This window comes from Pempheris klunzingeri, chromosome 20, assembly GCF_042242105.1.
Source record: "Pempheris klunzingeri isolate RE-2024b chromosome 20, fPemKlu1.hap1, whole genome shotgun sequence".
In the NCBI taxonomy this organism is placed as follows: domain Eukaryota; kingdom Metazoa; phylum Chordata; class Actinopteri; order Acropomatiformes; family Pempheridae; genus Pempheris; species Pempheris klunzingeri.
Genome location: NC_092031.1, coordinates 19,950,117 through 19,974,275, shown reverse-complemented (window position 1 = coordinate 19,974,275; position 24,159 = coordinate 19,950,117). Strand labels below are relative to the sequence as shown.

Below are 24,159 nucleotides of genomic sequence, written 5' to 3'. Positions count from 1 at the left end.
AAAGAGTCTTGAGGTAACGCTGTTGTGAATTGGTGCTATATGAATATTGATTGATTGATTGATTGATTAACTCTGGGTCCTCACTGGGCCACACTCAGAAATATTCAGACCACACGGCTGTCGTGGTGTTTGGGAGGAAGGGACCAGGTGAGAGCCTGACTGGAGTGAGAAGAAAGGCCTCCTACTGAACACCTCCAAGACAGGTCTAAGCCCCCACCTCACCAAGTCAACATTCAAATAATCTGTGTGCACCTGGACAACACACTGGACTGGTCCCTGAAAACGGAGTGATGATGTCTGTGGTGAAATGTTGCACATGTTCCACCAGTCAGTGGGGGCTGCAGGACCAGCTGGTTAATAAGGCTGCTCAGTGCTGGGTAGGAGGCTGGGTTCACTGGGGAGGGTGGTGGAGAGACGCACACGGAGCTGCAGGACATCATTGGGGAGGGGGCTGAGGACTGGGTGGCACAGAGGATCCTTTGCCCCCACAGACATCAGGCTGTACAACAGCTCAGTTGAGGGCAGTAGATCATGACCCACCCACTCTGTCTGTCTTCAGGAGCCCCTCCCTGGACAGTGTGCTATAGTGCCTTAATGTCCAGTTTGATACTTTCTAACATCGCTCTGTTTACAGTGCATCAGATTGTTCTTCATTCTGAGGCAGGAAACTGTCTGATGGAGGAACAGACTTCGTCGGCTTATTTACTCACTCATCATTCATGTAGGAGGAGACTTCTTTCTCACACAGAAGCTGTGCTTCAGGAGCAGGTTGGGGCTCAGGATCTTGCCGAGGTGGACTTAGAGGGGCCGGGGGTCGACAAAAACAGTCCTCCAACTGATGGAAGAGCGGCTTTACCTCGGAGCCACAGGAGCCCGGAGGAACACCGTAGCTGTTCCACAGTGCTCAGACTGCTAGGATTTGTGTGCACACAAATGAAGGACCTGTGAGAAAGACCACACGTTGTCAGCTGAGGTGTGTGTTCTACACAGACCAGCACACTAAAGCTTGTCCCGTCACAGCAGAGTAAAAAAGGAGACTAGTTTTAGTTACCAGCAATCAAAACGTGTGACCCTGTCTAAATAGTGTGGGGGCATCGTTTTTGTTAATACGTCTACCTATGACTTTAGTGTACGTGATAAAGAATGATTCAGACAGTTACAGTGGTGATACAGACTGTAGACACTGCTGATGCAGTTTGGATTAAACAGGGAAACACTGAAGCTCACTTTGATGGTTGTGGAGCTGGAAAAAGAAACAGAAGTAATAATAGTAATAATACAAATAATAATAATAATAATGAGGGACCAGTTTTTGAGTCAGGGTCAGCTTTATTACCACAAAGATAAAACACAGACAGCGACAAACAGTGAACGCTGAAGAGGAGAGTATATCAGTCAGGGGCATGTAGGGGGAAAGAAGATGTAACAAATGAGAAACAAAGAAATGAACTAAACTTTAGAGGACTTTTTCTTCTGGCGGAGAGGAGACAGCACGTTCCACTGCCTCCGGCCTGGAGCTCTGGAACACAGAGGAGAGCGCCGCTTTAAACAGAAGCCTTCCAACACATCGGAGTCATGTTGGACAAGCTCTACCATTAAACAAAGCTAAAGATGTCGGCTGTTCTCTGTGGAAGGAACCACACCAGGACTGTGAGCGCCACAGATTAATGATGTGTATGGAGAGACACCACAGGGCCGGCCCATCGGCTCTTTATGAGGACACAAGTCATTTAATAAATCAATTAATCCACAGCCCCTGTCTGAGGATCTCAGGCAGGCAAACTCAGTATCTGCTTTTAAATCTCTCCTTAAGACTCACTCTCACCATCTGGAGAAGAAATATAAAATGTAGTTGTTTATTTTTGATCAACGTGAGCGAACAGAAGAACAATCTAAATCTAACCAGTGTTTACTGTGACCTCTTCAGGTAAACAGCTCCTGCTGCCATGTTTCTGTCCCCCAGTTCCTGTTTTGGTGCATAGCTGAGTCTCCTGGTCATGTTTCCACGTTGGAGGTTTGGCTTTTTGGCCACATTTCAATAAACAATGTAGATTTTGAAAGCATTCTTATGTTACAGCATTTCTTCACTCCTGCCTAAAACTTTTGCACAGTTCCGAATGACTGTGTGTGTGTATGAATGCACACATTTCAGTTTTATAGTCATCACACACAAACACAACACTTGTTCGATTGATTGTCATTATTTAAGGAAGGCATTACAAACTCTGAATATACCATACTGTTGGCACTGGTAACCTCTGATGTGCTATCACCAGTCATTCATTGGTTAATGTTTCATTCACACAAGCCTGCTAAGATGACTAAAGATATTTGTGCTTGGATGGCATCATTGTCACTGTGTATCCCTTCAAACCAAACATGAAACGTGTGGACAAAAGTAGAGCACTTACTGCTGCTCATTTGAGCGCACATGAAGAACACTGGTCTCCCCACCAAGACCTGAGAGGACACAGGAGACACAGATTGACATGAACCAGTGTGAGTCTTCTAAAGAGACAGGAAGCCCTCACTGTATGTACTGCATCAGTAGTGAGTGGGGCTTACTTGGTCCTTGGTCACTGAAGATCGCGCTGACTCCTTCGTCAAAACTTAAGTTGACGCCGACGCCTGAATGACAGATGGACAGTTGTGGGTGTAAAGGGATGATAAAAGTTCAGAAAAATAATGAAAGAAATAGTTCCAGCACATGGACTGTATATTCTGTGCTTGTGAACAGATGAAATAAACAAGACAGCATGTTAACCAGGGAGCTTTAGAGGTGATGGTAGTATGTTCTAACTTGTGCTTGTGCTAAGCTAGAACCTTCTTCCAGCACACAGACATGAGAACGATATCCATCCGAACATCTCTCTTTTGGAAATAAGTGACGAGATGTTGAACTTTTCCTTAAAGATTTAGAATAGAACCACGAGCAGAGGAAGAAATGCAGTCCGGTGCTTGTGGACAGAGAGGATTCTTTAAACTAGACATTAACGTCGCCAGTGGTCGTGTGTTCGTTCCCACTGGCAGCGTCTGGGAGCAGTAGTGCACACTTGTGGTGCTGGAGGACTGCGGAGGAAGAGGTTCAGAGGCTCGTACCTTTTGGTGTGCTGATGGCTCTGTCATTCACAGACCCTTTAGGCATCACTGGAAACAAAGACATCATCAGATTGGACTTCAATGTGCAAACTAAGCGTTGGTAATGTGTGTGTATGGTAATCACATTAGGAATGGTCTCAAGTGATTCAAGTGACAAATAACAGAAACAATGTGTAAACTGATATGCAGGATAGTTCATGGATGCCTGTCTTGGCTTGACATGCTAAATGAAATGTACACAGACAGATGTTTATTCAATCTGAATTATCCCATTAGAAAATTAAAATTCAGCTTCATTCAGGCCACAATCAGATTATGGTATGTTCAATACTAATCCTCATGACTAAAGTCTTATTTTCCCTGTGGAGGTGAAAACTCTGCAGACACACTCAGACAGAACTCAGACTGTCCTTCAGGCCCACAAGAATATGTGGTTTACTCTTGTTTGTGGATGCTGTGAGCCCTAACCCCTGAACCCCTAGCTGAAAACACTTCTTCCACTGCTCCACTCCGGCATGCTGTACCTGTTCCTTCCAGAGCGAGCGACTTCGACTGGACCGGTTCCTCCTGTCTGGATCTGTGCACACGCCTGATAAAACACAAACACACACACACACAGATTTTGTTGTTTCTCACAGACACCAAGTGTGCATGCATATCATACTGAAATGAGATGAATCCTAAAAAGTGAAGAAAGTGTAACTCATGGGCCCTGGAGCTCTAGTCATGTCTCTTTTTCTGCATGTCACTCTCCTCTCTCCCCCTTTCGTGATGTTTCCTGTCTGTAACTCTACTCTGAACTATCAAAGTAGTGCCTAGAAGAAACCTACTTGTCAGTGTGAGTCAGTCTGGCAGACGGAGGGTTTGGCCGTGGCGGCTGCGGTGTAGCAAAGCTAAACGGGAGGAAGGGCCTGGGCCTGATGGGGGAGCCCTGGACTGAACGCTGCGGAGAGAGCAGAAAAGAATCAATTCATTCTTCAGCGTGGCAAAATATTCATATTTAAAACAAATAACATCACAATAATTTCAACAGTCTCTTTTTAAATCAATTTAAATTTGACAGAGAAATGTTTTCGTTCACAATTTGAAGAGACGATGAAAGCAGCTCTTCAGACTGAATGCTTCTCTAGCAAGAAGAGGAGCATCTTTAAAAGTCTGTGAAGATGTGAAACACAACGTCACACCTCAAGACCATGAAAGGCCCTGAACTGAAATATTCAACAGAAACCCTGATAACACCCAACTTTAAGTGACTCCTAGCCGATAGCCGATCCCCTAATGAATCAAATGTCAGCCTGACTGTCTAAGAGTGGACTGTGATACAAAGCAGAGAAAAGCAGCAAATCCTCTCATTTGAGAAGCTGGAACCAGAAACTGTTCAGTGTTTTAGCTTCAACAATTAATTGATCAGCATAGTTGCTGAATAGTTTCCTGCTGAGTGACTAATCAGCTGATCACTTCAGCTCTAACAGTGTTGTTTCAGTTATTTAAATATTGTAATCAAGACAAACAGCAGTTTGTAATCAGAATCATATTAAGATACTTCATAGTGTTTACAACAGCCTCTACATATTCATACATACTGTATATGATGGTTATGATTACCTGCAAAGCACTTTGCAAACTTTAATTGTGGATAATTGCAATGTAAGATATTTGTTGGTGGTTCTAAACTGTTAATTAAATCACCACCATCGTTCTAAAGTCAACTCAAATATTGGGAAATAACTGAAGACTAATTCCGTACATGAAACTATTACATCTAAAAGCTATTGAGCACTGGTATTAAATAGTGGCAGTTCCAAGAATAAATCCAACTCCTGCTTAATCACATGACCACGTCACTGCGATAATGCTTTTATCGTCAACAAGTGCCTGGCTAACGGCTCCATGGAAACGATGCTAGACCTGACATTAGTGACACATTTGCGTCACTGATTATAATTTCATGTACAAGTTTATTTCTGAGTTGCACTCAGTAGCTTAACGGTCAGTGCTGTTGTGTATGTGGTGCTTTTGGACCTCTGCAGCGGGGGTCCTGGCATCTGCCGTCAGGCTGCAGTTATCCATCTGTTCCTCCATCTCTCTCTCCTTCTCAGCCGTCTTCAGAGCAAACTCCAGCTCGGCCGCCAGCTGCTCGTCTCCAGAGAAGAACTCCTTCACCTCGTTACGGTAGCCCTGCATCATCACCTGATGGGAACAGCATGTCATGCTGGGCGGTGTCACACAGACAAGGCAAAACATTTTCATAGGAAGAAACATAATGCAGCTTCAGAAACAATGCTCAGTTTGAAACACTCAAACCTCCAAAGAACAGATGGACTTTGGACCAGACCTAGATGAGTGTTTGTTTTTAAGTGGGAAGTGGGAAACTGGACTGAAGAGGCAACATGTGAAATACGTTTTTTATGTCCACTCTTCATCCTGCTTCAAAAACAAACACTCTTGTCGAGTCTGTCTTGGTCGAGGATGAACGTGTTCCTCCAGTGCTCACTTTGTGTGGACTGCATCTGCAGCATATTTCTGTTGCGTTTGTGGGCTTCTGACTTGGCATGGTTTCTGTATGTGCAGCGTGTTTGCTGGTTTGGGTTTCTGCGGCACATTTGTTCCTTTGTTGCATGTGTTTGGGATTTTCCGATGTGTTTTTGAATTGCTAACGTCTCTGGAGCTGCAGCACGTTTCCGCTAATGGTAATAATGCTTTGAATTGACCATGCTCTGGTCTCACCTGGAGGTAGGCCATGAGGTCTTTGAGGACAGGAGAGCGTTTCTGCTCCAGCAGACTCTTCAGGCTGATGATGAGGGGAACTGTGTTCTCTATGAAGGCCTTCTTCTGGACCTGTGGATCAAAGCAGGGAGCTGAGAGGAGCTCACCTAAAAAGCTCCACAGAATTGTATATATTATGTTATTACCATATTTAATTGATTGTTCGTTCCAGTAGGAAACCAACTGCTTAACCGATGGTTAAACCCACCAAACTCATATCGTACCAGCTGCCTGATGTTGACTCCACCCACTCCCTGCAGTGTTATATTAAATGAGCTCAGTAGACAGACCAGTGCAGGACTGCAGTTTATCGGGCTGCTTACTAAGACTTATGTCTTGTTTTCTATTTGTGCATGTGTTAAATGCAGCAGTTACATGTGGGTGAGAGGATTTACAGTTGTGGGCACCTTTGACGCAGTTGAGCTGAGAAACAAATCCGATATAAAGATTCATGTAACATTACTTTTGCTGCTGGGCATTACTGTAGTAAACCCTGTGCAAATATCTTGGCCCACTCTGCTCACCTGTGACACCACCTTTTTCTGTGCAGCCTGCAGGACAACTTTGGCCATGGTAGCCATGTTCTCCTCCTCTGCTTCCTCCCCCGCAGCACCTCCCGCTGGACTAGATATGGCCTGCAGCTTCATCTCCTTCAGACTCAAGATGTTGAAGGTCTCCGACAAGATCTCAGCACCATCTGCATCCAGAGCCAGCTCCTCGTCTGCAAAGCATGCTGGGATAGGAAAAGGGAAAAGGTTACAAGTTTAATTGTGCTTATTAACAGTACAGAACTCAAAGGAAATGTGTTAAGAGGCCACAAGATGTTCAGCACCTCTTTAATGAAGTAGTGCTGGGCTTCCTTTCAATATTAAAGCCATCACCAGAGAGAGAAAATCACTTATCAGACAAGACAGAGCTAGAAAGGGAATCAGTGATTCTATATTTGTAGCTTTGATTGTACTTCTTAGTCCACGCCTGTGCTTACCTAAGACATTCTGGTTGATCTTGTTGGTGATGTTGAAGCGCTGGGCATCTGTAAAGTGCTCCAACAGGAAGCGGTAGATCCAAAAACGCTTCTCTCGGTGCTGAACTCCTTTCAGAGAGAAGCGAACCCTTTCTCTGCAAATAAATCAAAAAATAAAAAAGTGTTTAGAAACAATCCTTGCATCTGTTCGAACAAGGTACATCATTTTCTGTTCAGTTGAAAGAACCACAAATGCAGAGAGAGGGTTCAAGTGTCATCTTTGAAATGAAGCCAAACATGAAGAGCACACATCCTCAGAGCTTCCTACCTCTCACTTTGAGGGAACTTGTTGTAGGACTTGTGTTTGCTGTACGAGTTAAAGTGGAAGATGCACTCGATGAAGTGCTGGCTGAACATCTCTGGGTTCTTCTTCAGCAGCAGGTGGAGCAGGCAGTATTCACACAGGCTGGGACAGGAAACAGGAGGCACCCTCGTTAGATGTGTGTGTTTATCAGTTTGTATGAGATGCTCTGGGAGATCACAGTATGCACCCATCTGGACTAAATGTGTGCACCATGTACTACTACTGTTAGACAAACATCATATGTCACTGTGATGCCATGGTGATATTACAGCCCTTTGCTATGTGATACTAAAGACACACAGAACAGGATGTTGTTTCCAACATTACCAGGACTTTGTTGCTTACACGTATCTTATCAGTGTAGTTTGTGTTTATCAGATGCTAAGATTATGTGCTTGAGTCATCATATTTCTGTCTATGCAGTGTGGGACTTACCTGGCAATGGCAGGGACTGGGTCAACCAGCGCCACCATGAAGCGAAAAAAGAGGGAGCCCTTCCATTTAACAAATTCCTCCTAGAAAAAAGACCAAAGGAAAATCAGGGATGGACACTGAAAACACACCCTTTAAAGAAACTCTCACGGTCTAGTGCTGGTCATAAACACGTGTCTCACAGTAGTTTTTAATTCAAGTTCAAGTCCAGTTCATTTATTTTGACATCTGACAAATGCAGGGGAGCTGAAAATGCCTTGTATATATATAACTGACTTTAGTTCCAAATGCCCTCGCTGTTGACCTCAAACTATTCCAGATATTTAAAATAGCTTTTATTGCAAGTCAATTGAAAATAGAAGGTCTTATTTCTGAACTGAAAAATTATGAATATTTATATCAGCCCATTTCTTTCTTATTACCTACTTAAAATGAATAATAATGAATAATTACCCAAATCTTGTGGATTGGGGTAATTATCAGTGGAGTTTACACGGGGTAGAAAAGTTCCTACCTGGAGCAGGTTGGTCAGCATGATGAGAGTCTGCTCCCTGATGACCACTTCATCGTCTCGCAGACAGGCAGAGATGTTGGGGATGTAGCGATCCACGAGGTTGGTGTATCGAACACACAAATCACACATAATCACTACCACATTGTTGCGCACAGCAACCTCTGTACCAACCTCCAGCTCCCTAGCAAACACCGGCAGGTACTTCTGGACGAGTTCCTCGTGCTGCAGACAGAGTTTACCTGAACCAGGCAGACAACGCACAGGAAACACGGTAAGACATCGTCAGCATTGTGTGTCCCGTTCTGAACAATGTTTCTCAGGCATTACTGAGGAGACACAAAGGAGGCACACACAAACTGAGACAGATTACCTAAAGTGATGACTCCGTGTGCTCTGACTCTGGTAGGCAGAGAGTTTGCTTTGAACTGGGACAGAGGCAGTGAGGCTGGCAGCTCCTCCTGGCACTCTGTTAATAAGCAAGATAAAAACCAAGACAGCCATGTCAACACGTCACAGAGAAAGTGTTTAGTTTTACTCTCCATCCCTCCTCCAAAGCAATATACGTTTCCACATCTGGTTCTCATGTAACTTTCTTGTTCTAATGTGCATTTTCTTCAAGAACCAAGGCTGCTTAAAAAGGAAAAGGTCACCTTTAATCTTTAAAAGGGTAACTGTAAGAGTTATGTTGTTAGATTTGATTATTTCATCTATTTTCACAGCTCTTTAGTGCCAATAAAAGAGGGCAAAAGAAAATAAGATGTGACTGAAGCTTAAAAAGAATGAAGAACAGACCCCGGTCAGTATCAGTCTGTCCTCTGTCCTCCTCCCTCTGCAGGTGCAGGCACCACTAGAGGAGGGAGGACGGCTAATTTGTATCAGTTGGCTGCAAAGTTTACAAGAATCTGCCAAGTTTTAAGATTTGTGGCAAAAAGCTGAATAGTTTACTGACAGCTTTTGTTTAGCTTGTTTAGAACAGTTCACCATTAGCAGAGCATGTGCACTGTGCTGGGGGGGGGGGGGTGTATCTGCTTTTGTATCTGATAACAACTGAATAATTCTCTTTCTTCTGACCACCAAACTTGTTTTCCAGATGCTTAATCAGAACACAGCACAGGGAAAAGTAGAACACAGCATCTGTTTCTCACATATCCATCCTCCCTACCTGCCAGTTTGTCAGAATGAGTTGTGAGAACAGACTCCACAAGCAGCACCGTCCTTTTACCAACCTTGGCAGGACAGTGGAGTGACACCACACCCAGAGTGTGGAGGTGTTTTACCTGGAAGAGAGGGCATTTTCATATCATAAAACACAGCTATACAGGTACTGACATGGACTGGTGTAGCAGCCTAGCTCTGTGTTTTTCAGAAATAAAAGAGTAATGTGACACTGAGCTAGTAAAACTGACAAATTCTCTCTCAGTTTCAGCTCTCCGTCCATTTATGTTGACTTCATCAGCCAACGTAATGATTTTAAAATAACTATCATTGCAGTGCGGCAGCTTGGGAGTAACTGCTCATTAGTGTTTATGAGCTGTGATGAAATAACTGTTTCGTACTTGTTCAGGTGTCTGCCAAGAGAAAGATTCAGCTGCACTGGAGCACAGCTTAGGCGAGCAAAAAGAGCAGAAGAAGACTGAACAGAGGTGTAACAGACTGGCACTTGGCAGGGGTTAGTAGAGTATAATACGGTCTATGTGTGTGTGTGTGTGTGTGTGTGTGTGTGTGTGTGTGTGTGTGTGTGTGTGTGTGTGTGTGTGTGTGTGTGTGTGTGTGTGTGTGTGTGGCAGATCTAGTCACAGATGACTAGAAAGTTAAAAGGAAAACTTTCTGTTGTCTCTAAATTTCACCAGAATCCTGAAACAAGCAGGAAAGATTATGGCCCAACAGTTTCTTTCTGACGGCAGCTGGCCTCTACATTTTAAAAGGGAAGTAATGCATACGCAGCAACAGCCCAGCTGGTCAACAGATAACTGCTCACTGAACTTACTTGTACTTATACTTGCTGACATAACAAGGTTAAAAAACAGTAAGAGGTTAGGACGGACAGATTTAAACTGAAAGTGAGGAAAGTGTTACGGTGAGGAGGAAAAGCCGGAAATCTCACCATCAATTCCTCATTTAGGTTCTGGGCTCCTCTCTCACTCAGGATGATGTTGGCTAAATAAGTCTCGCAGACCGACACCAGCTCACCACAGTGCCGGTTCAGAAAGGCCTGAACAAAACAACAGAAATACAATAAGACATGAGAAAAGCTACAAGTGGGAAGTCATGATAGAGGACAGACGCTGTGACAGAAATTAAAATCAATCAGTTCACGTTCTGTTGAATCATCCATGAAATACTTTAAACCTCTGAGCCAACATATTAAATAATATAATCATCAATATAACATTGACACTGGTCAAGCCCCAGACCATGAATGTTTAAAGACTGCCACAATCTTCTTTTTATAAAAGATGTGAACAGTCATTTTAACCGTACACATCTAACTTCATCACTTAGACAAGGCTGTTCGGCCCTCGACGGCCTTGTGCTGTCTCATGCAGGACTCTGTTCTTCTGTATTCTTGATAAATTGAGACTACAAGGTTTTCTAGATTATTTTGTGTTTCTCACCTGCTTTTGGGCTTCATGCAGTAGATAGTACTGATTCAAACATCATCAGTAAATTTAGGGTTAGGGTTAGTGTCTATCTAGTGGCATCTTGTTCTGCTGCCTCACCCTTTTTACCCAAACTCCATTCGGTTCTACCACTACCTCCACTGCCGACTCAGTGGAAGAAGAAAAATTACCCCCAGTTCCATCTGAGCACATTTTACACAAACGGCGAGGCGGAATAACAGCACAACATTCCCGCCTTGAAAAGGCAGAATAAAAGAGGCTCTGTACTAACAGAGAGAACAAGGTTGCCCTCTGAACTTCTGAAGTGAGCAGCTGTACAGTAAGAAGGCAAAATCTCCAACCTGAGTCTGACTGACGTCTTCACTGCAGCCAAGCTGATAAAGAGTTTCCACGGCAGCAGAGATCACCTCCAGAGACAAAGTAAAAGTCTTCAGCCAGGACATCAGATCATCTGGACAGAGACAGACAGACAGGGAGAGAGAGAGAGAGACAGACAGACGGACAGGCAGAGAGACGGACAGACAGAGAGAGAGAGAGACAGACAGGGACGGACAGGCAGAGAGATGGACAGACAGGTAGACAGAGAGAGAGAGATGGACAGACAGGGAGACAGAGACAGACAGAGACAGACAGACAGGGAGACAGACAGACAGACAGACAGAGACAGACAGACAGGGACGGACAGGCAGAGAGATGGACAGACAGGTAGACAGAGAGAGAGATGGACAGACAGGGAGACGGAGACAGAGACAGACAGACAGGGAGAGACAGACAGACAGACAGACAGACAGACAGACAGACAGACAGACAGACAGACAGACAGACAGACAGACAGACAGACAGACAGACAGACAGACAGACAGAGAAAGGCAGACAGACAGAGAGACAGATTGTGATGATTGATCAGATCATCATGACTGTGCAGTTTGCATTAACATGCTTTGGCAGCACTGTATTGTATAAAATCATGGCAGAATAGTTTCCACAGTCACTTACTAACTATCCTGTCCTTGGTATCTTCGTTCAAATGTGCGGCGATGTCTCCCATCACACACAGGATGTGTAAGCAGGTTGTCACGGTTACATCCTTTGAACTGAGAGGAACAAATAATAAACGGTCTAAAATGATCTAGGTGTTCGCTCAAAAATGATAAATATATCTAGGTAGATAGATCTCTCTCTCTCTCTCTCAATGTAAAATACATAAACACTGTCCCCCTCACCTCATCATATTGTCCCAGGCATCCAGGATCTTGGAGTAAGGCAGTCTGGGGGACGAAGCAACAACCTTGGAGAGCAGCAGCCAGGCGCCAGCAGCGTGCTCAGCCTCGGTGTGCGAGATCAAACTGGTGATGAACGTCGGTGTGAACTTGTTTTGTTTGGACCACATGGTGAAGGCCCGGCTGAAATATCGACTGGAGAGCCAGGACAGTATCAGCAACAGCGGCGGTGATGTGACCAGCAATAAAGCTATTTGTCAGTAAAAACAGTTACAGACAGCTAATGCATAATGTTTTGGGTTCATGTTCCATCTCTATAATCTACAAAAAAACTCAGTACATGACACATTTCTGCTGAACAACGACTTCATATTTTGAATGAAACACAAAATGGACTAAATGTAGTTGGCCCAACCTGAGGTCCTGGCACTCATGACAGAGCAGGCCCAGCAGACCCCAGGTCAGTCTCTGAGCCGCATCCAGGTGGCGGCTGGCAGAGTACGGTTTGACCTGGCTGAGCAGCACCTGGTCCAGAGCCTCCAGGGCTTTGTCCTGCACTGAGTTCTCAGAGTCCACCACAGCTGGCACCACACCCTGCAGCCACGCCCTCTGCACCACAACGCACTCTGGTTTAGCCTGGGGGGGCAGAGGAAATAACCGTGTTGCACATTTTCTGCTCAGGGATCAGGTCAGCTTCCTGTTACTGATATGATTTCTGATCAGTAAACCCAGAGCCCCATCAGGTTCCTCTGTCTGTCAGAGCTGCTGGTTGACACTCACAGCAAGCAGCTCTCCCACACACTGCAGGGCCTTTTTCTTCACAGACACGGCCGGGTCTCTGCAGCGCTCCGACAGTGTAGCCAGGTTCTCCCAGCTCATGGGGATCACATCATGTTTCAGGAGACCCACCAGGGCCTGTGAAGGGACGGCAGAGCAAGAGGCTAAAGGTCATCTTGGCATCTTTGTATACCACAAACGGATTGCACAGAAAGCCAAGTGGATACACATATGCAGATGATTAATCATATAGTACTCATTACTTTTTGGAGTCTGATGAAGCTCACTTTCACTTTACCTGCAGAGCAGATTTCCTCACGTTAGTCTTAGGGTCTTTAATACGCCGTAAGAGAAGAGCCAGGTTCTCTTTTGCTGCATCAAAAATATACAATAATTCACATCTCTTTGAGTCAGTGGATAAATATCCATGATATAATATACTAAATATACAATATACAAAATTACAAATGTATGAACAGTACAAAAACGCTGCCCAGTACCCATCGCATGTCATAAAAATCATTTGAATGAGTCGCTGAGGGTTGTTTGTCTCACCGTCACAGCTGGAGCCGTCAGTGCTGCTGATCTCCACAGTTCTGAACGGTAGAGTGCGGTAGGTTTTCTGAGTCTGCTGGCCACTGAGACTTCCTGAAATACACAGTCACATCTGCTGAAACACCAACACTTCAAACAACATACTCTACTGTGAACCAGGCCTAGGTGCCAGACTTTGTGAGTACTGTAACTGTAGATAGCAGATAGCTGTGGATAGTTTTGTGAGGTTATCCTGCTTCAACTGCTACCTAGATGGACGAGGAGACAGTGGGAGTATCATGAGAGCAGCGTGTTGTGTTTCATAAACAGTGGCGGCCTCCAGACTGTATTGGAGGACAGGGATTGCAGTGACGGTGGCAAGAGGAAACATGGGGGGACTTGCTGTTCTTGTCCACAACAAATGGTGCAATCCTGTTCACATCACCATGTCATCGTCCTGGTTGCTTGATGCTCCCCCAGCCAATGCAGCAGTCTGACATTCAGTCACTGCAGGAGCACAGACTCTGCACCCAAACAGATTTATCATGATGTCCAGGGACATCACCCACATTAAAGCAGTTTGTGGTCTGTCAACCAGGGAAACAAGACATTGGACCTGCTGTATGCCAATGTTAAGATATAGAGCACCATCCACTGTAAACACCCTCCAGTCCAATGGCAACCAGTAAGCAGTCAGACTGAGAGAAGGTCACAGGAGACCAAGGAGGCTCTGCAGGGCTGCTTTGACTCTAGGGACAATGTTGTTCCAAGAGAGAGACTGTCCGTGGCTTTCCTAACAAACAGGAACAGGAACAACAGGCAGCAGATGAAATGGATTCAGAGAGAACTCAAGCGGAGGATCCAGCAGGGCCAAAACAGCTACGGGGGGGGGGGCTGGCCCACCAACTCCAGTAGAACACTGGGAGGGATGTGTGGAGTGGCACGGGGAGCATCACAGGCTTCAAGCACACTGGTGACCAGGTAACAGCGGGGACCTGGACTGGGCCAACGAGTTAAATGCGAGTTCAGTGCGATAATACAGGCATCCTTCATGGCCCTCTCCACCAGCCACTTGGCGTGCAGTTAATCCATTTACTGTGAAGGGAATGTACATTTGCCAGTAAGATGGAAGGGGTGCTTCCTCAGTCTGATGCGTACACCTACCTCTTCCAGACCTCTTCCAGACCAAAGGATCTTCCTGGCTACAGTTGACAGGTCTGTTGCCACGAACCTCTAGTTGTAGCACTGAGCTGTTATTGGCAGTTATTGGATGTTGCATTGATCTAGCATTTTAGATATTAAGCTAAAGAAAGAGGACTCAAACTTACAAACTCACAACCAATATACAAAACAAGATGAGGCACCAACACGGATGTCTAACAGCAAACAACGCTGGCTGTGACGTTGCAGCAGAGCATGTGCAGAAGAAAGGACATTCTGCCAACAGTAGGTGGAGAAACGTTCTGAGAAACACTCGTACAGCACGACCTTCTTACCTTCGGTGATTTCACCCTCCAATACTGTCTGGGTTCCAGCTAAACACAGAGAGTAGAACAGTTATTTTAGTGGAGATTTAATACAAACACAGCTCTTCATGAGCTATTATGATAAACAGAAATATATGATTATATTATGTACACATGTGTTTTAATACTTCATCTGTACAAGCCAAAAGTAACTCAGATTCCTGCCATCTACATTCCTCCTACAGGAACATGTTTTTCTCACTGGCAGAGAAGAGGTTGTGAACAGCCCGTGTGGCGTTGAGTGAAGGCAGCTCCAGACAGTGGGCCAGACAGGCGAGGGCGTGGCCTTGGACAGTGGGGGAGTTGTCCATCCGCCGAGCAAACAGCAAGCTCTGGATCAGGAACTTGTGCGGTAGGAAGCAGGCAAACTCTGGGTCTTGACACTCCTCCGGCCTCCTCTCTGGCTGCTCAAGCAAAACCATCACCACGTCCACGGAGAACAGCCGGTGCACCATCTACAGAAGCCAGCACAACAGGCTGAAGACACGGGGACTTCTCTGATAGGAAATAATGAATCTTGCCTGATATTTGGACTGTTAGCTACAGATGGCTAACATTCAGTGGCCCTTCAATAGGCATTAAACATTCAAAGTTGTGCAATTGTACAAAAAGGCTGCACTGAGCAAGAAAAGTGCTCTATTTCCCCCTGTGGCCTCCTGCTTGATAAGTATTTCCCCCCCATCTTTTAATGGCTCCCATATTAAGTCAGTTGTGATTGTGATCACGTGGGTGTGCCACTATTCTGCCTATTCTCAGCTTTTACTACCGCAGTTGCACCTGTGACAGCCAACTAAAGCCATATTACCGTTTAAATTCCCATGTTTGCATTCTAGATTAAGGATCACGTCACCTACAATATTGGGATCCGACTCATGACAAAAATCTAAAATACAGAATAAACCAAAATGTAGCCTTTGAAAAGAAGAGAATGGTGCTCGTTTGTCACAGGGCTTATTACAGTCAAACTGGAGGGCGCTGTTTCATCATGTTGATATCAAATATTTGGCATGATGTCATGCTCATTTCGATCTGGCCATTCTGTGCAAGACACACAACACACTGAGGTGAAGAGAAATGTTGTATTTCTATGGGTCATTTCTCCTGTCTCTGTTTCTGTAATGAACCTTTGTGGTCATTAATCATTTCATATACAAATGTGTATTAAAAAGAGGAAGGTAGCAGCTTTACTTTCAGTCTACTTTTCAGTAGCTAGCATGGAACCTGTCAGGAGATAGGTGACATCCAGTGAGTTGTTATGAAACTGTGGCTTTCGTAAAACTCTTGTAAATTCCTTCATTTTTCTTCTCATTACAGAGAATAATTCAAACAAATAGCTATTGTTCACATCCGTGGTTTAAATAATTAGACAAGTACAATGAGTATTACAGAGATGGTGATTCTATTTATTCTAAAACTGATTTGGTGTCTCCATATGAAATGGTTTTTTTACTGAAGCCCCATTGATGAGGGACAACTAATCTGTTCAAATAAGTTATAAGAATGAAGGAGATACCAATTTCAATCTAAGACCTCTTAAGCTTCCGTCTTTTGTAGGAACGACTGTTGCAAGATGTGTTGATGATGAACAATACCCACGAGAGGTGTCCCCTACGTTTCACACACACTTCTTACCTTTGTGTGTCTGGAGAAGTTATACAGCCACTTGATGAAGCAGGCGTAGTCTGTACTCGTCATCTGAGACGTCAACATCCCTACAGCCTGGGCTCCGTAGCTTCGAAGCTCGCTCTTCTCCACCATCTGCACATCCACAGCACAAACATTCTATCACAGCTATACTAATACTAATGCATCATCCAATAACAATGCCACAGCAAAATATTTGATCGGGACAATCATCTGTAAATGTCCCTCGATGTGCCTCCCTTTGTAACTTAGACACTTTAACATTTCTGAACTTTCCACTAACAGCATATATTTTTAGCAGTGCGGAGTGTTTGCCGGAGGAGTCACCTGGAAGCAGATATGCTGCAGGAGGATTTGCAGGAGAGGCAGCGCCAGCTCCTTCAGCTCATCCACAAGATGACTGTAAGGACAAACACATATTCATGTAGAAAGAAAACATATGGTTTGTATCATGTGTGCAATTAAACAACTGGAAATATCTTCAAATTAGCACCCAGTTTTTATCCATCACCAGAAATTCAGGAATAATTAGAAGATGGAGTTGCTTCATGTCATCATTTTTAAATGATGCTCATGACAGTAACAATGTCTGATGTAGCTGTCCCAAGTGACTAACACAGATGTAGGTACCGTAAAGACAATTCTGTTGACAGTTCAGTCTCTTTTATAACACAAGTCCAAAATGTCCTTGTTGGCGTAACCGTCAGTGGCTGGTAAATTAACCGTAAAAAATGTTTTTCAACCTACCAGAAAACGACATCATATATGGAGACTCAACTTTTAAAAAAAATTATTGTTATTCCATCATCTCACACAGCTAATGTGAGCTTTTGAGTTTTTGTGGGAAATCAGAGTTCCGACAACAAACGAGCAGGTCCTATCTTTGGACTACCTCTGGCAAAAGCTGCAGTCCATTGTACCGGCATCGCCTTCAGAAAAAAGCTGATCTCTCGTCATCTAATTATAGGCGACGTGCCACTTTTCTGTGAATCTTATTTTAACCGTGTTTTCAAAAGAAGCCTTTGAAGCCTTTCTTCTCCACAATTCTGTTCTGTGCCTCCACTCCGGGTTTCTGTGCTTCCCATAACTCCAACAGAATCGACCATATTCAAATTTCAGTTTGGTTGAACATTTGATTAAAGCACAGCTGCTTACCAAACAAAATGGACGGCCTGGTCGCGGGTGGAGAGGACAGCCTGGCTGGGCACGAGGAGGGAGGGCTTCCCTCTGGGGCCTTTATTCATCATCAGGATCACGTAGAGAAGCCGGTGGAAAACTTTCCTCAACGACTGAACCACAGACAGCAGTTTAGATTAGAAGCATCACTCTACTATGACATCAAGGACAAAGAATATTGTATGTAACACCCAGGCCTCATGTTCAAGCAGATTACCATCACAATATATTGCAAGTGGGAAAGATTTAGATTAGAGAAGATTATATTTAAGAAAATTATACTTAGAAATGATGGTTTTCCTTGTTTTTACTTCTAAAGTGTGTGATCCAAGATGTTGGGAATCACTGCTGTACTATTAGTGAGCCAGGCGGATAGTACTTGAGATTTTCTCAGCACTGTGGAGGTGAAAGGACTTAAATTGTTGCATGAAGAATAATTTCCATAATCAAGAAATAGTCTCAGTGGAAAACGGTAGCAGCCTTTTCCTCTTTTGAAATAGAAAGTACAGTACCTATTTAATATCCAAGTAGAAACATCTTTGTATATTTTGTCTTGTAATAATATAGATTTCTTTATCCTTAAACTCTGTCCTCTCAAGATCTCACTGGTTATGAGCTAGTGTTGTCTGTCAAATGTCAAATCCAACCTGCTCTCTAATAATATATCACAGGAGCTACTGATGTCCTCTCTTCTTTCCCATTGCCATCACATGTGTTATTTATCCACAGCACATGCAAATAGCTGTTCCAGCAAGAGTGCAAGCCCAGTGTATTCTCAAAGCCGGTCTCTGTAGCTGCAGCTGAAACCTGTTTCTCCGCTGCTGCCATCATCATCATAAGACTGGTCATTTCACATTTGAGAGATGCAGGAGGAGCAAGCATGGTTTGCCCAGTGGCAGTGGATTATCTGTTTGTGTATCTTTAGCTACAGGCTGTGTCACTATAACAAGCCATTATACAATGTGCAAAGGACATATAGTCTCCATTTGTTTATACCACCTGAAAGCAGTATAAAGATGAGTTTACATAGTAAACCAACAATTCTGCATACTATTGGCCTACTGTGGACCATGATTACAGGATCTTACCTCCTTCTGGTCTCCGTGTTTCGGCGAGCAGAGCAGCTGTAGGCCATAGAAAGCCATCTCAGGAATACATCTCAACTTGGTGATATCTCTGTGCAGAGATAACATAACTGTTAGCTCTTTCACATGCTGGATATATTCTTCCACAAGACGGGGACAAAAGGAGAAAACTCACTGTACTGCGGCAAAGGTTAGCTCTCCAATGACCGGCTCAAAGTAAAGCAGCTTACTGAAGATCTGCGGAGAAAAAGACACATGACGTGAAGACATGAAGACACTGCAGCGCAGTATGAAGTGGGCATGATGGTGGAAGCACTAGTTACCTGCGTGCAGTTGCTGGCACTCTGTGGTCTGTCCTTGAGCGGAAATGTCTGCAGGAGTCTGAGAAGGCTCTGAACCAAGAGAACCACGGCATCTCTGATCTTCATCAAGTCTTGTCCAGAGAAATGGAGCTGTTCCTCCTCCTCCTCTTCCTCTGCTCCATCCACCTCCATCTGAGGACAACAGCGACAGGCACAATCATTTCCAGGCACTCTTTACACCTTATCTATTCCACCAAACTTAATTTCATCTTAAATACATCATTTCAGACATGCTGCTGTTGATAGCTTATCCATCACATTGATTGACCCCCCCCCCGCACTCAACATGCCTTATCAATGCCCACTCAAACAGTTCCAAGACAGCTCCAACTGTGCCTTGATAGTGCATTCATGGTAAAGCTCATGTCAACCCAACCAGGATTTCACTGATGCCTGCTTGGTGGCACTGGCTGTGAAGTCAGTCCTGTGGGTTTCACTGATTTCTGACACAGGACTCTACCTCTGGAGTGTCTTTCCGCTGTGGTTTGGAGCGCTTGCCGTCTGCCTGAGAACTCTTCAAACAGTCCTTCTTGCGCTTCTTTCCAGAGTCGTGAGGCCAGCAGTGGGAGGTCAAGTCCAAACACGTGTCCAATAAAACCTCATGGAAAACCTTGTTGGCAATGCTCCCTGGAAGCAATGGACACATATACAGAAAGTCATCCCAAAAAACTAAAGGAAAACTGCGCACATAAAACACTGTACATGACTGTCAAGCTTATCTAGAGACTGTCAAACAGAGAAATACACCTTAGATTTCAGTGCACTGTGCTACAGCACACTGCAAGTAACCCAAACTTTCATTAATAGAATAGTCCCATTTCACCGCATGGAACAGAGTGGTGTGAGAATGTAGATGGTACAGGTACATGACTGGTTTGATAGACCTAAACGATACAGACACAAATTCTGGCGAGTAATACTGAATGTAAACATAACTCATTTACAAGAAAACTCCAAGGTCGCGATTAACTTCACCAGAGTGTGAACGGGTGAATGAGAGGCAACAAAATAAAGTGCCTGGTCCATTTAGAACAAAATACAGTCCATGTACCATTATTTGAACCTGCTCCTTTATTGTAGTGTTGATTATCACTTCAGGTGGTGATGGCAGGAGGCAGAGCAATGTTATGTAATAGGGAAAACAAATGTTATTAAATAATAAAATTATATTTATTTTATTTCTAAATTATAAATCATTAATCATTCTATAGTAAATCCATTGTAAACTTCACAGTTTACACCACTTCCTGCTTCAAATTATATTTATTGTATATTTCCAACATTTAGTCGAGCTCTAATTCAGTTGGACCATCTCATAAAGCGGTTTAGATAATCCAGATTAAACTGTTGGTTTATTCCCAAACGTTCTGATCACCTTGTGTCTCGTGTCTCTTGACTTGTCATAGTTAGATGTAGTGACAAGATCTCGCTGGTTATGAGCTAGTGTTGTCTGTCAAATGTCAAATCCAACCTGCTCTCTAATAATATATCACAGGAGCTACTGATACTTCTTGAAAACATATGGTACAATGGGCCACACACAGTTAGGAAAAACACAAGCTGTACAATACCTACTCACTGTGTCAGAAGTCCCAAGAAGAAGAAACAGTTGACATCTTATTTCCAGATATGACTTTGTGGCTGCTCTGAAAGTAAGGTGCAGACCTTAGGTGTAAATGTCTCACATCTCCTCACCTGGGATTCCCAGCAGCAGCAGGTAGATTGAAGCAGCGTGCAGAGCGCTCGCTCTCTGTTGGACATTGGCCCCTTTGGCTTTTCCCGCCAGGACAAAGAAGGACAGCACGGCCACCAGAGACTTGCCCGACACCCCATGCTCCCCCAGGGTCATCCAGATACTCTGGCAGAGAGGCGATTTGCAACATCATTGAAGCGCACAGCAAGTTGTTAGATCGATTTCCTACCTTTCAGGGAACTAGTAGTTTCTGTACACTACAAAAATGTTGTCTTTATTCATTTGTGCCTTAAAAATGTAACGATTGTTAAAGATACAGTTAAACACACTTACACCTACAACAGCAATGCAACAGAAATATAAAATCTATATGATTTGTAGTTAATGGAGTAAAACATGCTGAACTGCATGTATAGCCCTCTAAATAATCATTGAATTTGTTTTACCTGTGGAGCATTTGTGCCAGCAGACTGGCGTTGGTCCACAGCACAGGCCAATAAACACTGGTGCAGGGTTCTGAAGGCCACGTCTCCACTGGCTGTGAGCTCTTCCTCTGTGGTGTCATCCAGTGGTTTTCTCTCTGTGAACTCTACGTCCCACACTGCGTTCACCCAGGCTGGAAATCACAACAGTTACCATATTACCTGAAGTGAAACAGTACCACAATGCATCTTGAACAAGCTTGAAACTCAGTTTTCTGTGGGGAATTAAAAGCTAAGAAATGTTTGAGACACTCAACAAACACCATCAGCAGTCTGTCTAAATGCTGTTTCAGAAGCACGGCCCGACACGGCCTGAATTTTCACGTCTGTCGCACCGAGCCATAATGGAACCGAGACCGAGAATGTATCACATGAACATTTCATATAAATCAGATGATCTTTGTCACCTCAACAACAAACTGGACTGGTCTCACAACACAGACGTGCTGTACAAGAAGGGCCAAAGTCGTCTCCACCTGCTGAGGAGACTGAGGTCCTTTGGAGTGTGCAGGACTCTGCTCAGGATTTTTTATGACGCTGTGGTGGCGTCTGCAGTCCTCTATGCAGTGGTCTGCTGGGGAGGAGGGAGCACGGAGAGGGACAGAAAGAGACTGAACAGCCTGGTCAGGAGGGCCGCTTCTGTCCTGGACTGCTCCCTGGACTCCATAGAGGAGGTGGGTGAGGAGGAGGACACTAACAAAACTCAAGTCCATCATGGACAACCCCTCTCACCCCCTGCATGAGACTGTGGGGGCCCTCAGCAGCTCTTTCAGCAGCAGGCTGAGGCACCCACTCTGCAAGAAGGAACGCTACCGCAGGTCATTTCTCCCATCAGTCATCAGACTCTTTAACACCAGCATCACTGGCTGATGTTAACATACTGCCTACCATCCATGTCATTCCATTCCTGTCTTAAGTGTAAATATCCTATGGTGTAAATATTTATTTCATTTCATCACAACCATATATTTATATTTATATTTATTTTTATTTTTGCTATTTTTGTCTTTTCTATTGCTTTGTTTTCTTCACTCTCCCTGTTTATATTGTTGCTGCTGTAACAAGAATATTTCCGCCTATGGGGGATCAAATAAAAGAAAGTCTAAGTCTAAGTCTAAGGTCATGAGACTGAGATCCTGTTGACTGCAGCTGTTGCTGTGACCAGGCTGTAGAGTCTGCCAGCTGCCAGAAGGAAGGACCTGAGGGTGGAGGAGTGTGTCGCTGAAGGAGCTCTCCAGTGCTGTCAGTGTGTCCTTCATGGGGTGGGAGTCATTCTGTCTCATGGATGACAGCTTTGCCATCACCTCTCTCCCAACACCTCCACTGGGTCGAGGGGACAACCCAGGACAGAGCTGGCCTGTCCTGTTGGGGACTGTTGCAGCTGCAGGTTTCTTGCCGGAGTTTAGTGGACATGACCTGACTTGTAAATGGTAAATGGTCTGTATTTGTACATACAGATTTATTATTATTATTATTTCAACTACTCAAAGCGCTTATACATGACATCCTCATTCCCCCATTCACTCATCATTCATACATTCAGTGTCTTGCCCAAGGACACTTCGACATGTTGACCCATAGGAGCTGGGGATCAAACCCCTGACCTTCTGATTGAGGGACGACCCACTCTACCACTGAGCCACAGCCGCCCCGATCAGACTTGTCAGTCTGAGTTGGAAGTGAGATTAAGATCACACTTATTACATTGAAGTTTCATGTAAATTAAATTATTAATTATTATATTATCTGTGACAAACAGTGAATGATGCAGAAAAATGAGTCCTCACATTTGTCACTTCAAGGTTGGACTATTGTAACTCAATATTATCAGGCTGCCCCAATAAGTCCTTAAAGACTCTCCAGCTGGTCCAGAACGCTGCTGCTCCTGTTCTGACAAGAACTAAGAGAACAGACCATATTTCTCCTGTACTGGCTTCTCTTCATTGGCTTCCAGTAAAATCCAGAATAGAGTTTAAAATCCTTCTCCTCACCTACAAAGCTCTTAATGGTCAGGCTCCATCATATCTTAAAGAGCTCATAGTACCGTACTACCCCACTAGAGCACTGTGCTCCCAGAATGCAGACCTACTGGTTGATTGATTGATTGATTGATTGATTGATTGATTGAGCCAGATTCGATGATCTACAGCCGAGTTATAATCCACTTCCTGTTTCATGGGGAGAACCTGAAGACTTTTGTACACCGTGTTGATGAACTTTTCATCATTAAAGCTACAAGATGACCAAATCTGAGGGGGGTCGGACGAACGGCCTCGGACTAGTTCGACCGTTTATGACCCACATGTTGACACATTATGCTGGATGAACTACAAACGGTATTCTCCAATAACTGGAAGACACCTGAACGGGATTATCAGCGCTGTTTTTCCTGAACAGCAGTTTAGGACACAAAACCCGGGAAACGGCTAACTTGTCGTGTTAGCTGTCAACTTTACTTAACGAACTGCCGGTGCGACCCAAAAAGTGCTTTAATTATCATCAGCCAACATAATAGAAAACGTCGTTCACACAAATTAAACAATATTACCTTCTGAGACTTCATTTAACCTCAGAAACTGGAGCGCAGATATCAAATCCATCTTGTTTATATTTTGAATCAGCCCGCCCGTAACTGGAGACTTCTACACATGCGCAGAGAAATGAGTGTCGTCACTTCCTCCCTGAAGAGACATCCCGTCAGTGTGGACGTACACACCCATGACCGCCCTCTACTGTACAGGAGTGTGTAGCATCCATCATTTCACCCTACTTCAAGATCCCATTCCCGAGCGGCCTGTCTGACTTTATCATGCAGTCTTTCTTTAAAATATGTCCAACATTGTCTCTAACATCTCAGGTTTACTCTTGTCACTGTTCCTTTTCTGCAGCACACACATCCT

General features: G+C 44.2%; 1 protein-coding gene across 1 annotated transcript; it reads right to left on the bottom strand.

Annotated features, from left to right (window-relative positions):
• Positions 1-1,328: 1,328 nt before the first annotated feature.
• Positions 1,329-23,878, bottom strand: ncapd3 (non-SMC condensin II complex, subunit D3). Its single transcript, XM_070851666.1, has 35 exons — positions 23,808-23,878; positions 21,224-21,393; positions 20,780-20,942; positions 19,545-19,711; positions 19,046-19,216; positions 18,898-18,959; positions 18,726-18,813; positions 17,617-17,750; positions 16,789-16,861; positions 16,450-16,575; positions 15,020-15,272; positions 14,788-14,826; positions 13,313-13,405; positions 13,056-13,129; positions 12,761-12,895; positions 12,396-12,616; positions 11,984-12,175; positions 11,757-11,854; positions 11,102-11,211; positions 10,244-10,351; positions 9,302-9,416; positions 8,510-8,605; positions 8,140-8,378; positions 7,629-7,708; positions 7,158-7,295; positions 6,851-6,984; positions 6,390-6,598; positions 5,827-5,937; positions 5,122-5,289; positions 3,930-4,042; positions 3,624-3,688; positions 3,100-3,147; positions 2,566-2,628; positions 2,412-2,460; positions 1,329-1,519 (listed from the first exon to the last, which is right to left on the bottom strand). Exons 1-35 carry the CDS (start codon positions 23,857-23,859, stop codon positions 1,450-1,452), a joined length of 4,227 nt encoding a protein of 1,408 aa, XP_070707767.1. The 5' UTR covers positions 23,860-23,878; the 3' UTR covers positions 1,329-1,449.
• Positions 23,879-24,159: the final 281 nt, after the last annotated feature.